General features: G+C 37.2%; 1 protein-coding gene across 1 annotated transcript in view; it reads left to right on the plus strand.

Annotated features, from left to right (window-relative positions):
* Nucleotides 1–1,428: 1,428 nt before the first annotated feature.
* The window catches only part of sorcs3a (sortilin related VPS10 domain containing receptor 3a), a 290,460-nt gene continuing 274,360 nt past the window's right edge, over nt 1,429–17,528 (plus strand). The window contains exon 1 of the mRNA XM_088635725.1: nt 1,429–2,483. Within this exon, the coding sequence (XP_088491851.1) occupies nt 1,686–2,483 (798 nt within the window). The 5' untranslated portion in view covers nt 1,429–1,685. The remainder of the gene's footprint in view (nt 2,484–17,528) is intronic.

The raw sequence follows: 17,528 nt of genomic DNA on the forward strand, positions 1-17,528 counted from the left end.
ATGGTTACATTACCGGAAATAATCAACATTTCAAGAATTTATCTGGAAATAAAAGCTAAGTTTTCCATAAGGCGCAAGTGGGGATGTGTCATTTTTCATGATATGACGCACATTTTTCGTCCACCCGTTTAATCATCAGAGAATAAGATAAGAACCAGAGATGTCTCCCACAAACAAATAAATAAGAAGATAAATCGGCTGCCTCAGAAAACGATAAAGACCGACAAATAAAGTGGTCCAGCACTGCGCGGTTAACGGTCACTAAAAGACCGTGACATTTGTTCAATCCTGTATTTAGCCTTTTCAAAGACACCGCTTTAGATATTGTACAGAGACAATGACATGGAAAGGGAAAATGGCAGGGGAAAACGGCTACTTTAAAATACTTAACGTAATATCAGTGGGGGTTTTTTCAGTATAACTACGCCTTTTGATACTATATATATATATTTTTTCTCTGCGAGTTTTTAACCAGATGCCGGTATTGATATATTCTAAACACCTACTAAGATGTCGGTAGCTACTGCATGGTTTAAAATATAAGGCTTAATTATACTCTGTTCGCATGAAATAAAACACCAGATTATTTTACTCATTCTGGGCGATCTCAGATATACAGTACTGTCCAGTATATCTGATATCAATGGCAGTGTTGCATTTTGCATAAATTAGCTGTTGCTTTTAATTTTTTCCCCTCAATTTGATACAAAACACCGATAAACAAGTTAATATAATTTTCCAAATATATATGACAAGGACGCAGCTGCCACAACAAACCTGAATCGGCAGGATGCGCACCGTTGTGATACAGCGCTGGGCTGCTAGCGAAGGCGCTACATTAACTATTTCAGTTGTGCGACTGTCTACTGATCGTAATACAGAAGAATTATAAACTTGGAATGGAGGATTCATATCACGGTTTTACGTAACATCGATAATTCCCTGCATTTTGTGACGACTGCTTTCGCTTTGTGTTGAACAATTTAAATGTACTGTAATCTACTCTGCAGAAGCCCAGATGGTAACTGTAACGAAATCACAATGCACAATGAACAAGGAACTCGAGAAGCGAGCAGACGAATTTCTTTCCGATTAATGTTTTCCGTACTCATTTACGTGCATATCAAGAAACTGAACAGAACTACGGTGTAGCAGTGCAATGGAATATAAGTACGGTTGAGTTATTTACAACTGGATCTTATTTTCTAAAATATAACAGTATTTGCGTTTCCTTGTGTGTGTGGACTGTAACTATTTCGGGAAGTTGGCACTGGCTGATATGTTTGAAATAATTAAAATATGCAGAATCATTCTCTTACAGTCCTGTTGTAATAGTTTTCTCTTTAATGAAAAGGGGATATTTATTTTTCGAAAGCAATAAAGATGCAATTACTGCTCTAATGCAGCTATGAAACACATGCAGAACTGCCTGCATCTATCTCTCCTCTCTCCCTCTCTCTCTTCCGGGCGCAGCTTTGGCAGCTTGGCTCCAGTTCAGCTCCTCCCCCATGTGGAGGTTCACTTGATCAAATCCTTGAACGTGAACAGTTTCGCTGAAAAGCACTTTTTTAAAACCGAGAGACTACAGCGGCCACAGTAACAATCTCACAAGTTCCGAAGGAGTTGTGCGCTCCCTTAATCGTTAAAGGGTTTTGCGAAGAATAATCCCTAAATTTCTACCAGCAATGGAGAGGGGGGCTGGCTTGTGCCCAGGCTTGTACTTAGCTCTATGGACCTGGCTTCTGATCTCCACTCATATCCTGATTACTGCCAAGGCTGAGATAACTTGCACATCATGCCCATCACGGGCTAAACTGAAACGGGGGGGATTAATGTTGTTCACGCGTGTGGATGCAACGGAGACAGGGACACTATCTTCTCAGCAGATTCGGAGTCATTCCCAAGTAGCCGGGGATTTTAGCTCTAAGACTGTAAATGGAAATGGTTCGGATGCAGCTGCTCCTGGGGATGTGATGAAATTGGCTAAGGGTGTCAGAATGGCTCGTTCAAGAGTGGATGTAGTGTATTCCAAAGTAGCCTTGAGGAGTTCGCTTGAATCCGGGGAGAAAGAAGAAAAAAACACTAGTCAAGAAGTGACCACCGAGGAGATGAAATTGGCTCATTTTAGAAACAAAGCAGCGGTAAGAAATAAACTTTCCGAGGCCGATGACAAGACCAAATCTGAGGACACCAAGTTTCCGAGGGTGAAGAGGAGTGGACCCGAACTGTCAAAATTAATGGAAAAGGTGAAGACCAGTAGCAGCGCTCAACTGGAAGGAAGTCATTCAGATGACAAGAAAAGTGCTGACCCTTTGCTGGGTGGACACAGACTGAGCAGGTCCGAGTTTAAATGGACCAGGGATGAAAACAAGGCGGTAAACGCCAGACAAGACGAGGTGAAGCTAATCAGCACTACTTTCTCCCTGACAGGAGATTCCGCTCACAATCAGGCTATGGTGCACTGGTCAGGACACAACAGCAGCGTAAGTAAGATAGTTTGTTAGTTTAAAGGCCTACAGAGCTACACGTGAAATATTGGAGTGGAGTGAATATAATTTCATAATTTCCCAAGCCCTTATGTTTCTGTCGTGGTATACCGTATAAACAATTCAAAGCGCAAAAGTCCAGTTACAGATGTGTCTCTGCCAGTTTATGCATGCCGTTTTCTCCAGTAACAGGTGCACTGATTTTTGTCTGCTCCCATTTTTTTACCCGTAAGCAGTACCTAAATTAATCAATTTTATTTGGCTTATTTACAGGAAAAAATTTCGAATGGAATTTGTTAAAAGCGCTTTTTATAGTATATAGGACCTCTTTACATTGCATGCATTTGGACTTTTTTACAAATTGTGTGAGAACGGTCACGCAAAGATTTGCAGCAACTCATTTCATTTACCAGATGCACATTTTCACACTACATTGCTGCTGTTGATTGCCTTTTGATGGTGGCTACTTATATTTCATCCTGCAAGCAAATTACTCCCAATGAACTGCAAACTTTTTTGTACATTAGAACATGGTTAACAAGATTAACCTAATAAAGGGTGATTAACTATGGGCACGATGTTAGATCGTTTTATTAAATTTCTAGGATTCATATGATTTTAGTACAGTTGCACTCGATTTTTTTAAACGTGGCTGCAAATATGTCTGTACTCGTTTCTCCTAGGTGCACTGCTGTTTTCTTGTTACAAAATAAACTAGACGGATACAAAGCTAATGTTTGACAGGTTGTTAACGGGTTAGAGGGTTCAAAATTAACTAATTTATTGTCCCCAACGGAATTAAGAAATCTGCGCGCAATTAAGTTGATTAGAAAAGGTTGTAAATATTTCTAGGTATCGGGTAAACTATTGCTGGGCAACTTGCTAACACCAGGCAGGAGCGAAAGCTGTTTTACCGAGGAATTCCCTTTATATAGATCCTCTATATATTATTAAGGTAAAGATGCAAGGAGAGACGAACTGTAGAACCCATGAACGTGTAAAAGGAGCCTCATAACAACAGCAGTGTAAAATAATAATAAAAAAACATCCGAAGATTATTCTCCCCACAGCCTACAAAAAATAAACATCTTCAGGTTGTTAAAGACTTCAATTTAAAATATGTCCTTCTGAGTCTGTCGTGATATACCGTACTGCGCTTTTAGATGTGATTGAAATGCAGCCAATAAAATACTGAACTAGGACATTAAGCGGTTGCGACATCAGTGTATTGGGAATTTTATTCTGTGCATGTTTATGTACTGTACATGAATATAATACATTGAATGCACCCTCACTGGACTAGTAGTTGGACAAAGAGGAACACCAAACGTCGGGTATGCCACCAAGTAACAATCGTAAAACTGTATTTCTGAGATTTTCCCAGCGATAGTACAAACTTTTATTGTACAGTATATTGTGTACTTTATGCGGATTGCCTTTAGCGCTGTTGGTGTTACTGCGGGACATTGTAGTTTGGGCCAGCTGCTATATGGTGTAAATGTGTAAATCTTTTTTTGTTCTAATACAGGGTTATTAGTTTCTTCATGATAGCTTCACTGTGCATCAATAACATACATTTGTTCTTCAGATTGGTCTTTTTAACTACTATTTTAACTACTATCATTTCAAAACAAGGTAAATCTCAATCTCTTGCTATCTTCTATAAAGGAAAGTTTCACTAACTTAAGAGGTCATAAGGTTTAAGCAAGGATATACTTAAAACTAATTCGAATAGTTTAGCTTCTCGTGCTGGTAATCACAGGGTTGTCGGTATACTACAATTTATTTGAAGGGCCTTCATATTTAATTTTGCTGTGTAACTGAATTTTGGAACAATAGGCTTTGCAAATATCAAACTGTAAATTTTGAGATGTGGTTACACGACTTTACCAGAAGGTGGAGCAGTCGATAGTTACTGTAAACAGGCAGTCTCCCCCTTCAAGCCCCAAATGATGATCCTGAAATAAAAGGATTTGACATTAGGGATTTAAAATATCAAGCACTCGGCATGAAAAATACCCAGGGGCACCTATGCAACAGTCCTTTATTTCTGCCCAATCTGGACTTGCCTAAGTATAAATGTTATTTTATAGTGATAACATTCAAACAAGATGTATAGTACTGTAAATGACATGATGCAGTGCTTTCTCCCCTTATATTCCTGATTAGCTTAATAGGATCATGTTAATTTATTAATTAACATTATAATTGTTAATTATATAAGGGGGGGGGGGGGATAAATATAGTAATGAAAAACAAGTTTTTAATTTACTTGACAAACCAGTAATCCCATTTGAATGCTGGCTGTTTAGTTCTGATTCTGAAGTCCATTATTATGCTGCAAAATACCACTTAAATAACTGGTACAGTATATAGTCAATAAATCCAATATTCTCAAACAAAACTAGTAAACCATAATTCTAGCATTTGTCTTGTTACATATTTCCTTTTCAGATAGTACACATCAATGTATCATTTTCAGCCACTAAGAACCTACAGATTATGAAACCTACATTCAGCAGAGGATATATTAAAGTGTAACAAATATCTAAAGTCTTTTGTGTAAAAAAAACATCCTACAGTAGTTAGGATTTGATCTATACATATTCATTCAATTAAATAATTAGATTTTTTGTATTTTGTGCTTCACCGTTTACTGCTGGAATGGAATATTATGTATTTGGACGATAGATGTTTTACCTGTTAATAATAACGAGACCTGTATAAGGTCATATAGGCTACAAAGCTACTTATTATCACCTACTGGCAGCCTGCACTGTTAACGTGCAGTAACTAAATCGAAGTGTACCTTTGGAAGCAGGTGGTTAATGAAGCTTCCTTTAAACTTAATTTTGGGTGATCCCTGTATTTTTTCTGCAGGAGATCGTTTACAGGTGTTCTACATCAAAATGTCCTGCCTATGTAAAATATTTTCTAAATGTCATATTATAACAAAATATATTAATAGTTTAAAGGCTGTGTTTTGTAAGAGAATACTGTAGATCTTCGTTGATGTACTGTACGAAAAAGTGTCAAGACGATACATTTTTTTAAACTAGTTAACAGGTGGGCTGATTGTGTATTCTGTATCTGAATGCTGTTTTCTGTAGCCCTCATCCTAGTGGCTACTTAATCATGCTATAACATTCATAACCTTTAAGAACTATTTTTCTAAACAAACACGCAGGGTCCTACAGTATGATGACTTTAATTCTATTTCTGACCCCAAGCCCAACTAAAACTCTAACTCTAACATACAGAATGCATTATCTTCTGCAATAACAAATATTATTGTATTATGATACATGTATAGCAGTGGTGTCTTTTTGGAGCAATAATCATTGTATTAGTCAAACAGTTATGAAAATTATATTGGCATATGAGGCTCTACAAAGGCATTAGGCTGACTATGTAAGACTGCATTTAAATATATTGCCACATTTTCATTTCTTATGCTTTTTGGGGACTTTTCTAAGGTCCCAAGTGGGTTAAGTGTAGAGCACCCCTGTGTCGTTGCTGAATGAACATGCTTTAGTGAGACCAGTAGTCACTGTGTTGTACTCTAAAGCCTTAATAACTACAGTATCACGAGACTTACTGGGATTTCTCCCTTGTGAGGGACTGGCTACTTGTGCGTGTTTCCCACTCTTCTCCTAGTTTAGCACTTAATCTCCATTGGTTTCATCCTGATTTTGCTTGTGATGAATTAAGTGCTCATGGATGGTGTGACGGACCCTGAAGTCCTCTATTTAACCACTGTATAGCTGCCAATGGGCAGCTAGGCAGGAAGAATTCCCTCTAGATTGCCTTGTTTTTCTTACTTAGCTGACCCAGTAGAACTGTCTCACATAGCAATTACCATCCCTCAAATACTAACTGAGCCAACTGTACCCTTCACTAGGCAAGAGTCTAGTGTTTTACATGCAGTAACTTGCACTGTTCTTTCCACATGGGAATTTAAAAGCATGCAGAAATGCAACACTGAGATCAACAATGGAATTAACCAGATGATATTTTAAACACCTATATCAAACAAAGTCACAGAAAATACCAACATAAATACAGATCAAAGAATCATTATACAGTTTGTATTAAGTACTAAGTCCCCCTACTAGCTCTGTTGGTAGAGCATGAGACTCAATCTCAGGATAGTGGGTTCGTGTCCCACATCGGGCACAAGGTTCTCTAACAAGTGGGCAGCAGAAGTATGTGGCAGTGTTGGCGGCGGAGGGTCACATTTCTGTGACAACGGCAACAACAGTAGCACTATCTGCGTGGAAGAAAGGCCTGGCAATCTACTTCCGTATCTTGCCATGAACACTCTATGGAGAGTGACGGGGGAACTATCCATAGGGTCTCCATGAGTTGGCACCGACTCAACGGCACTCATCCCATTCATCCAGTAAGTACTAAAAGTAATGCAACATGAAAACATTGAAGCAAGTACCTTACCAGGCTCTGGATAGGGTGCTGTGGGCTGTTCTCCCTCTCATGTGTGGCTGCAGCCAACTAGCTGAGGCTGATCGCAGCTGTCTTTTGTTGGTGACTTTGGCTTGTTGGTTTCACAGATGTTCTGTTGGTCTTGGGTCATTAGCAAAAGCTTCAGTGTTTTCCTATTCAGTAAGGATGCCCTCGATCTATCACAATAAAAAAAAAGTATTTTTATGGTGGAAGGTGATTCGTTTTCAAGTCATCACACTTCCATTGCCCCACCAGCTGGCTTGGACACTGCAACAATCAGTATAATGCTCCCCATGGTGTCTCTAAGCAGATATTCACCTGCAAGTTATGTTTTACCCTTGACAGATATGATCATGTCTGTCAAGGGTAAAACATAATTTGTAGGCAAATAAAACACTTAATAGCTCTTTGCTTAGCTCACAGAAGTTCTCTGGCCCATAGGTGGCAATTTTGTCTCTATGCTGCCAGCATGCTATCCCTGAATGGCCTACTAGCATACAGATCATTTTCATGCATTCAATGAGCAACGTTCCTTCTCTTGATGTTTGAGTTCTGTCTTCCTGGAATTCCACATGCTGACAATGATGAACACTGAAAGATCAGATGGAAGTGACGGTTCTGAGCCAGGGCATGGCCATCCTTTACAAAGCCGGCTTCCTTTTTTTCTTGTCCAGTGGTTATGGAAGTAGAACATGTCATTCCCCAAGCCACTCGCACAAAAAAACTGCTTTCAAGCACGTCAGTCGCAACCATGTGATCTTCATCACATACTGTACGATTTATACGTCACTGTTTTAGCATTTATAAAAAAAAGGTTTTCATGGTTACATACAGTATACAGAATCCTAAACAGTATTGCATATTTGTAATTTTAGCTCAGCTCAAAAAACTGTTGCTCTTTATTTTCGTATCCCAAAAGAATAATATTATTCAGACAATCAACGAAGCTACATATGTGCTCAGCATTTGAAATGTTAATAACCTTTTTAGTGTGTCCAATGAGCTATTGATGTAAAACTTAACCGTTGCATTTTAATGTGCAACAGAATATTAATGTGAGAAGTGTATTATCATCTTTTTCATGTTGTTTTAATTTTTAAATTTATATTTTTTACAGTTCTTCCAGATTTCCTGCAAAATGTAATTTTCCTTTACCTAAATCCTATTCAACAGAGAAAAACTAGGATTTCAAAATAGAAGGATGATTTCTTGATGCTTTCGGAAAGCCTGTGGTATGAAAGAGAGAGGTTTATTCCACTTCAGGAAACCGGACTGGACTATTCTTCTTGACCCCAGTAAAAATGAATATGTATGGAGTGCTGTCTTGTTTAGGGGGTCTAAGAAATATTACTATTAAGGTTTGCCAGGAGTAGCGTGCTTAGTCTCATCTTTCTTTATAAACATTGGATACATCTCTTCTATTGAAAATGATTATGGATCATAAAGATGTTATAATTATTTTCTGTCATTTATGCCTTAGAGATAAAATTAGCTTTTTCATTATAATTAGTGTTTGCCTTCCATTTGGACTGCACTAAAAATATTAAAAATGTAAAATTCTTTCTTTATCCTGACTATTATAAAAATAGTGTTTAGATAAGAAATGAAATATTGTTTTTGGGCAATTGAAATTTAGCTTTATGGCTATGAGTCCACATGAGACTCATGTGGCCTGATTATTCACTTTTACAGTGCGCCAGATTCTTATTTATATAATAATAAGATAATAAAAAGCCCAAACTGGGGATTTTTCAAATCTACTGCAAACAGGAGGATTGCTCTGGAAGTGGTATACAGTGGAGTAAAATCAGTTCTGGATAAGTTCTCTTCCAGATTAGTGTTACAGCATAGACTGGTTGCTAACACTAATACCAATGTTTTTCACATTCCTGAATACTGTACTTCATCAAAGCTCTACATGGTATTGATTGAATGAGCCAATGTGAGGGGGCACTATTTTTCATGAACCCGCTGAACAGAAACTCTTAGGTAAAAACCATAGGTGGAATTCCCTCTCCTCATATTGTCAGACTGCCGGAATGCCACTAAAATCGATTTTTGCTTTTTATGTTTAGAACTTTTCTTTGAGATTTTGAGACACAGCCATGTCCAGTACTTCGTTAGAACCAACCAAATAAGAGCAGAGGAATAAGATGGAACTACAGGGAACTGTTTTTTTTTTGCCACACAAAGGCTTTTGGAGTCTGGAACAAGCTACCCAGGTGTATTGTTCAAGCTGGCACCCTTCTAAGAAATGGTTGGATGAGATCCTCAAATCACTTAGTTACTAAAAACTGAATAATCTAAATGAACTAAATAGTTGTCTGTTAATGGTAAATGTCCTTGTGTATATTTTATCAAAGATTTTTTTGTATTTCAAAAGATTTATTAACCTGAGAATTACAGAACATTGTGCAATGCGTTTTGAACTTTTTAAGTCTTCTGCTTCTTTGTTTATTATCATTAAAATGCAGATAAATTTAAGATTGCATCCAATTGATTATTCAGGACTCTGCCCATTCCTACTGCAAGTACTGTATGTGAAACGTACTGTTATTCAGAGTAGTGGCCTACAGAGCGTGGATTGGAGTTTGTTAATGATAGGGATATCAGTGGGTGATTGGGCACAGGCAATAGCTGACATTTAAAATTTCACTCACAGAAGCTTTCCTATTTTAACAAAATTGCATTAAATACCCCTTTCTGCTTGAATGTTTCATGTTAATGGCAACACTTTAATGTGACAATATGAAATGTGACAGTCTTCAGCTTATATGCAGACACTTAGAAAAATACTTAATTACTGTGTGGAGCTCACTGAGCTACATTTTTAAGGCAGTACAGGCAATTAAACACAACTTTTCCCTAGTACCTCGCTATTCTTTCACAGCATTGTCTTCCATGAAAAAAGGCTCTGAATTGACTTAACCCTGTTGGAATTTGCATGCATTTCTAAGTGGCCATTCAGAACAAAACGTGTTAACATTTTGCTAAACAGCATAAAATATTTGTAAATCTCTTCAAAATGGATGACAGTTTCTCATTATTTTCTTTATTGTCAGTTATAATGTTGCAAATGATACAATGCTTGTATTCATGCTGCTGGGTAGCTTTTATCAAGTCTATCAGTATGGAAATCAAAATATGTGCAAAATGTGCATAGGTTTAGACAGACTGATTGTCCAAAAAGTACAATGGAGCAAACATGCTACCCATAGACAAGCAAATGAAGGGCTAACAGTCCTAGCCTAGGGCAGCGTTATACACCCTGACAGCCGCCGGGAGGAAAGACCTGCGGAAACGTTCCCTTGAACACCGTAGCTGGAGCAGTCTTTTCCTAAAAGTGCTCCGCTGCCCAGTAACAGTCCCATGAAGCAGATGAGAGGTGTTGTTCCTGATGGCTGTGAGCTTGGTCAGCATTCTCCTCTCAGCCATCACCTCCATGGGGTCAAGGCTCATCCCCAACACAGAGCCAGCCTTCTTGATAAGTTTATTGAGCCTATTTGCATCTTTTGTCATGATGCTGCTTCCCCAGCACACAACAGCGTAGAAGATGGCCACCGCCACCACTGATTCATAAAAAATGTGTAGCAGTGTTCCACACACACCAAAGGACCTGAGCCTCCTAAGAAAATAGAGTTGGCTCTGACCTTTCTTGTACAGGGTGTCAGTGTTACCAGACCACTCCAGCTTATCATCCAGGTGTACCCCTAAATACTTGTAGGAATTACACATTACACATTATGTACATATTAAAACACAATGCTTTGACTTTAGTTTTTAATTGTTCATTAGGCTATTCACCTTAAATATCTATATTCTTTTTGCCAAAATATGGTGCATAAAATTACTTTATTTTAATCAGAGACTGATCCAACAACAATATGTTCTCAAACTAGTGTTAGACCCACTGCAAGTATGAACTCTTTGGCTTTCCATTTGGTTAGCTTCTGAACTGATCATTCATTCAGTAGACTTCAGCTGCACTGGGATCATAAGATATATGCTCCCTAAAACACAATGATACTCACACTACAGCCTGACCATTTTGGCAGGGAAGGGACCTAGGACTACATTAGTTTTTATAACAGCACTCAAAACATTGTTTTTATTTTTCTACAACTGCATTTTAATTACTGATGCCATTATCAGGGATTGAGAGGATGCTCTACTGAACTATCATGATACAATGCAGAAATTTAGAACAGAAATTACTTTGCATGGATACATCTGAATAATTAAACAAGCCTGTTTTTAAACGAGCTGCAGTGCAGTATGGAAATCAGAACTGAGTGATAATGTACATTTACTCATCACATACTGAGAACCACTGGTGTTTAGCATCTTAAAAACGTACTCTGGCTTACGTCAAAAATTCTTTTACTTAAAGCTTAGACAGTGTTGCTGTTTTTGTTTTTTTTTTTATAATCAAATCTCCATTTAAAATTAGCATGCTATGTGTCTATCCGTCCAACCATTTTCAAACTGCTTTATCAAATTCACAGTTTCAGGGGAGCCAGAGCTTCTCATGGCAAGCAAAGGTTCCACCCTGGATAGGACTCCAGTCCATCACAGGGTACACACAGACACAAACACACACACACACACTCACACCAGGGCAGCTTTCCACAGAAGCCAATTAACATACAGGACCAGTATGTCTTTGGACTGGGAGAGAAAACCAAAGCATCGCAGGTTGTAAACCTACAGTAGGTCCCGAAATCTGCAAGGCAACAATGCTAACCACTGTGCCAACATACCACCCAGCACTTCATTTGTCAAAAACCTAAATTTCATGCTGGGTTAATTAGTTGCTTCATTTTTTAAACACATTAATTCCACCACTATCCTGCTGCTGTTTTTTTTTTGCTGTGGGTTTAAAGCTTCAGTGATTATTCCATATAAAAGTAAGCTTTGCAAACCACAGTGGAAATTGTATTAGTTCTATTACTATATGCAAAGCAAATACACATTTTCGGCTATACAAAGCAGTTTCCTTTTGTAATACCTAAAAACAATAAAAATAACAAACCAGCAATGAAAATAAAATCTTTTTACATTATTATTATGATTAACGTGTTTCCACTAGCTTAATTTGACTCTAAACTCATTTTGTGGCATTTTTTCTATTGCTATGTGAAAAATATTAAACACCTCATTCTTTGACAGGGCCCAATTGCTGTTATATTAACTTCTGTATGAGGTCTCCCCGCTGTTGCCATAGTGATTCAACTCTTAAGGTTGAGATGGAGACTTAAGATGCCTAGCCTGAAATAATCATTCTTTATCGGTTAAATTTTTAGGGGTCAGTACTCAGCTGTTTGCCATCTTTACATTGCTATAACTCATTTCCACAGGTAAGGACTGTATATAAAATCCTACTGGGCAGGTGGATGAGACAAATTCAACATACATTATAGTTTGTAAAAAGATCTATATACAGTATATACATTATATGTATTATAATTTATATTTTTACCAATACAGAGGTAGTATTAAGTGAACTATTAAATGCTCTGCAAAAAATTGTAAGGTACTTCATTACTGATGTTTCTGAACATTTAGAAGTACTGTGGCAGATTAAGAAACATGAAACCTGGGTTAATTTTGAGCATTTTCATTAAATTAGAAAAAGTGGTTCTACATTCGATGTAAGTAAAATTGTAATTGTTTTAGTGCATTCCCTGTATGCTGTACGTGGTCTTGGAGACAGATATGACATGCAGCTCAGCATGGCAATAGTAAATGGTGTTACTGTTTTTTAAAAAAGTCTCAGTTTTGAAATTGGATACTGTTCTTAGATATTTAACAGAACTTCAGTGGTGGATGCCATTTTTTTTGTCAGTTTTACGTAGTGTCTAGTCACTATTTCACAACATTAATTCATGTCCCTTATTTGTTTCAAATCCCTGAGAATGAATTATGCAGCGATAGACAAAGTTTTGGAATTACAGCTTCTTTGATAATCATAGAAGGGAAGTTGCCTGACTTATAGGACACTTGTAGGCTTTTCTGCCTGCTTAGCCATGCATTAATTTGGATTGAAGGTATATTTATGCTTAAAGAGGAAAAAAAAAACAAAGGAAAGTTTGTTGCAGAGTTTACCATAGCAATTACACTTTGTAAATTCAATAGGTAGGGATTCAGAGAGACTTCCTTCTGGGTTCTCTCTGTGATGTTCGGTAGGGAAGTCATTTCTAAGAGTATAAAAGAATGTATTCTTGTTGCATTGATGGACACACATAGTCATGCAACAATGGAAACATATCTCATGCACTTTTATTTTACCAGCCACTTAATGTAGGCATCACTTTGCCACTTCCCTGAGGAACATAAAATCTTGTTTTGTTTACTTTTAAAGAGTTATACACTTGACATGATTAAGATATGTCTGAACTATATTCAGCATTTCATGCTGCTTTAAACTTTGCAGGAAAATCTGTTGTGTTAGAAGAGATGCCATACGAGAGACAGGTCATAATGTTTTTACAGTTCTCACTTACTAATTCCACAAAATTTTGATTCCTAAAATTGTACACGTTTAATCTATATTCATGTATTAAGCAAAATGAAGACTTATTGAATTTCTATGCCTATGCCAGGTTATGGAGCAGACTAGTCCGTTTGGTTGTGGCATAGCGCTAAAATCTCCAGGACCTAGATTTCACCCCTTCCTGCTCCCAATCGGGAAGGATCTTGGTGTGTTGGTTTATTCCCTGTCTGAGTCTAGAATGGTTCTCATGTCTCTCTTCTGGAAAATCAGTAATGGTTATGGGAATGACTGTAAGCATGAACTTTTAAAAAAATGGATACCTCCTAAAACAATTGAAGGGTATTACCTGTCTCATCTTGACTTCATCCCTGAGTTTCGAGGCAGACAGTTTTTTTTTTCTTTTCAGTCCTGCTGTATTTGGCTGAAACTGTTCCTAGACACTCCTGTGTAACCTACTATGGCTGTGTTAATCATTTTTTGCAATGACCCTATTTTATGACATTTACACTAATAAGCGAGAGAACAATAGCTAGCTGCAGGTATTCTAATTCTACTCATTTTGATTCCTACAAAAGATCATACGGATTAATCTATTTCAACCTATTACCTAAAGAATTGGAGATGATGGGAAAGATAATTCTTACTGTGTTTAACAATAAAAGTACATTGTATAACCTTTAAAAAAAGTCAGCTGGTTATATAAAACAAATTATCAATATGTGCTTTTGCTGAGTGTCAGGAAATAACTGGCATTATTAATTATCTGCTTTGAAAAGCTAATATATGTCATAAAATGCTTGCTTTTGTAATTCTTGTAGAGAGCCCTTGTTGTATATTACTCAGTTAAGATGAGGGTTTAATGAATGCAGATTGAAGCTAGAAAAAACACTGCTTACAGTGCATTTCAATTTTCATTTTTTTTATCACAAAAAATTTATGAAACTGTTACCCTTTCATCCCTTTTTACACCTGTATATGGCGTGATGCTTCAGAATTTCATTTCAAGACCAGTTCTTTGAATAAAGCCTTTTATCTTTTTTGCAAGACAGTTAAAGATAGTAGTAGATTTTACTGTTATAGGCTTATAAATAGAGGAAATTATAAACAACATGTTTGTTCATATATTCTTCATATTCGAACATACTGTATAACCTTGAGAATTACCTGGAAAGGTGGGGATTGGAGAGTGCAGGCAAACATGGAATGGGATTAAGATGGGATGATGTACATATTCTTGCATCAGTATACTGTAATAAACACATTCTGACAATATAAATCAGGTGCTGTGATTTTCATGGCCGCTTTTTTCTCATGGTTTATGCCTTACTTTGCATGTTATACAGCTTATAAATGTAGACTCAACACAATCTGTTCTCAGATACACTTTTTAAAACATTTTAGATGCTGGAAAACATGAGCTTTAATATTGAAATGCGAACTTAACATGCACGACCCATGATTACTGTGTGAACTTTTGGCAGGATCTGAGAAGTACTGAACACAGTGGATTCACTGATGGACTACGATTAACAAATTACAGGGAATATGTGGAAGTGTGGCAATTTTTAGTTGAGCCAAGTAATGACTTTCTGCATATAGAAAAAAAACTGACTAATACAAATTGATGTTATTCGTTCTGTCATATTCCATTTGTTACCATCAATTATTTTACGTAATATGTTGAAGATGTTCATATTTTAAATAGTTTCAGAAAATACTTAGCCCATTAAAAAGAAGATACTGAAATAATTCTACTTAACAATAACAATGTGGTGCAGAATCATAGATCTGAATATTACAATGAAGCTAAGAAGGAACCAGGCAGCCAGGATAAAGAGACCTCAGCTTAGGGAACAATGGTTTCATAAAGCCAAGCCCTAATACAGTAGAAACTGTTAATGTAGAGTCTTCCCCATTGTGTGCAGTACACACTGCTGAGAACACAAGCTCGGGTCAGACCACAGCTGTACTAATTGCAGTATGTTAGGTGTATGATCTACAGTATGAATCATGCATAGCCTAGGGTAGGTGACAGAGCCCCTCATAAGCTACAGTATGGTGTAATTTTAAATCAGAGCATCATAAACATTAAAGGTAGTATTTTTTTCCTGGGAATTTTCTATTCCCTGCAATTTGAATTGATTATGTATATTAAGAATGAAAATTTTTAAAATTCACAGTTCTGTGAAAAATTCCTCACTTAAGATCTTTGGCATAGATATGTTGGGTTTATTAATCAAAACTAGAATTAGCTGTGTTATGGATACCCTAAAAAAGGTTTCTGATAACATTGGTTTAAGTGGCAGCCACTTAGGGACCTGCTGTTAATCAGAGCAATGAAGCAATTATAGGAAGGCCTTGTCTACAGGTATTTATACTGTCATATCATGTGTACATGATTTATAAGATGAGCGATGGGTTTGGTCTGTCCCAACTCTGTCACTCAGAAAGATGGCAGCACCAAAGAGAATTCATTCATTTCTTGAAAGGTGACACTTAAGGTCATATTCACAGTCAGTTCTGTTTTTCTTACTTAAAACATTAACCTTAGGCAATGCCCCGAACTAACACAAGAGGGAGTGTTTTGCTTTAAGAAACTCAGAATGAAAGCAACAAGGGGAGTTTGAGAGAGGATGAAGCTGCTTATTGTATGTGTTCAGCTTTTTGGTATTTCATTAGTTATGTTTTGTTTCTAACTACTGTAGCTTCTATTTTTTATATATCAACCCTTCTGAACTCAGTATTTATTAACACTGACTGTGTAACATATTATGTGACTAGGCTGTTTATGTAACAATTTTCAACAGTGGTTGTATTCGAGAAAGATCTCCAAATTGTATATACAGTAGTGTCCTGTATTTTCCTGTTTTTGTTGAGGGAATAGGAGGCACTTTTAGTGTCATACAAATTCCCTTTGCTTTTTTGAACACGTCTTTAATTCTTCATTTATCTTCTATGCAAAAATAAAAACATTGGGAGCATATTTGAAGAATCCAGGGCAGGCAAGGCGAAATGACATTTTATGCTGGAAATTCTCCTTGACAAATAACATTCATTGAAACAAACCATTGTAAATGGTATGCTGCAAACTCCTGCAGAGTCATTATAATTGATTCAAACATAAAGGAGAAATCTGTTCTAAACCAAAAATCCAACATAAGCTGTAACAACCTACATTTCAGAATGCAATAGAGTGCTGCCTTCTAAGCCACCAAAGATGCCTTCAAGTACAAGAAGGTACTGTACCTGTTCTGACACACTCTGACACATGCCCATTGCAGCATCCATGGATACACTAAAGAATCCCTGGAAAAACACATGCTTTGATTTGTGAATAGCAGGTTGAAAGCAGTCTCGTAAATCACTAAATGCAATGTTCCTCATTCATAAATTGAATCTGAGGTTCTCTATCCTTGATTTAGTACCATAAGTATTATATTGACTATGTGAAATGAAGAAGACCATTTGGCGTGTGGGATTGGTACAATAGCTGGAGTAATGTTTGGTATATTTTATGTTTAGTATATACAGTAACACAGCCACCATTCCAATGCCACGTCATGGATGTTGAATGAACATGTTGGTGAGATACAAAGAAAAATAATACTCTTACATCTTGCAATAATTAAAACGTGTCCAAACACTATTTCTATCAGGTGATTCCCATAGGTATCTATTTCAATACCATGCAAAATACAATGTGACATACTGCATAGGCTTTGCGACCTAGATAGAGTAAGTTCACCCTGGACTATGACACAAGCCGGCTGTGACCCAGATTCTTAGTTATCAGCACACAATTAGCACAGTGCCTCCTAGAACTACTGTAGGTTGGGGTTAGGGTTAATTACCAGGGTTAAGATTAGTTACCAGGAGTCTTTTGCTTCTCATTTAAAGTGTACCTACGGTAACTCAGTGGGTAACTGTAGGCTTGGGGTGATGTCAATGAGAAGTGCCACTTCTCATGTCAGTGCAAACTCTGCTGCATGGCACTGTGAAGCGTCCAGTCTGTTGCAGGAGGCAGTTCCAGTCTGATTCTGATGGATGGAATAGAGGAGCATGCTGGCCCACCCTCAATCTCCCCATGC

The sequence above is a fragment of the Lepisosteus platostomus genome, chromosome 6 (genome assembly GCF_059453375.1).
Source record: "Lepisosteus platostomus isolate fLepPlt1 chromosome 6, fLepPlt1.hap1, whole genome shotgun sequence".
NCBI lineage: Eukaryota > Metazoa > Chordata > Actinopteri > Semionotiformes > Lepisosteidae > Lepisosteus > Lepisosteus platostomus.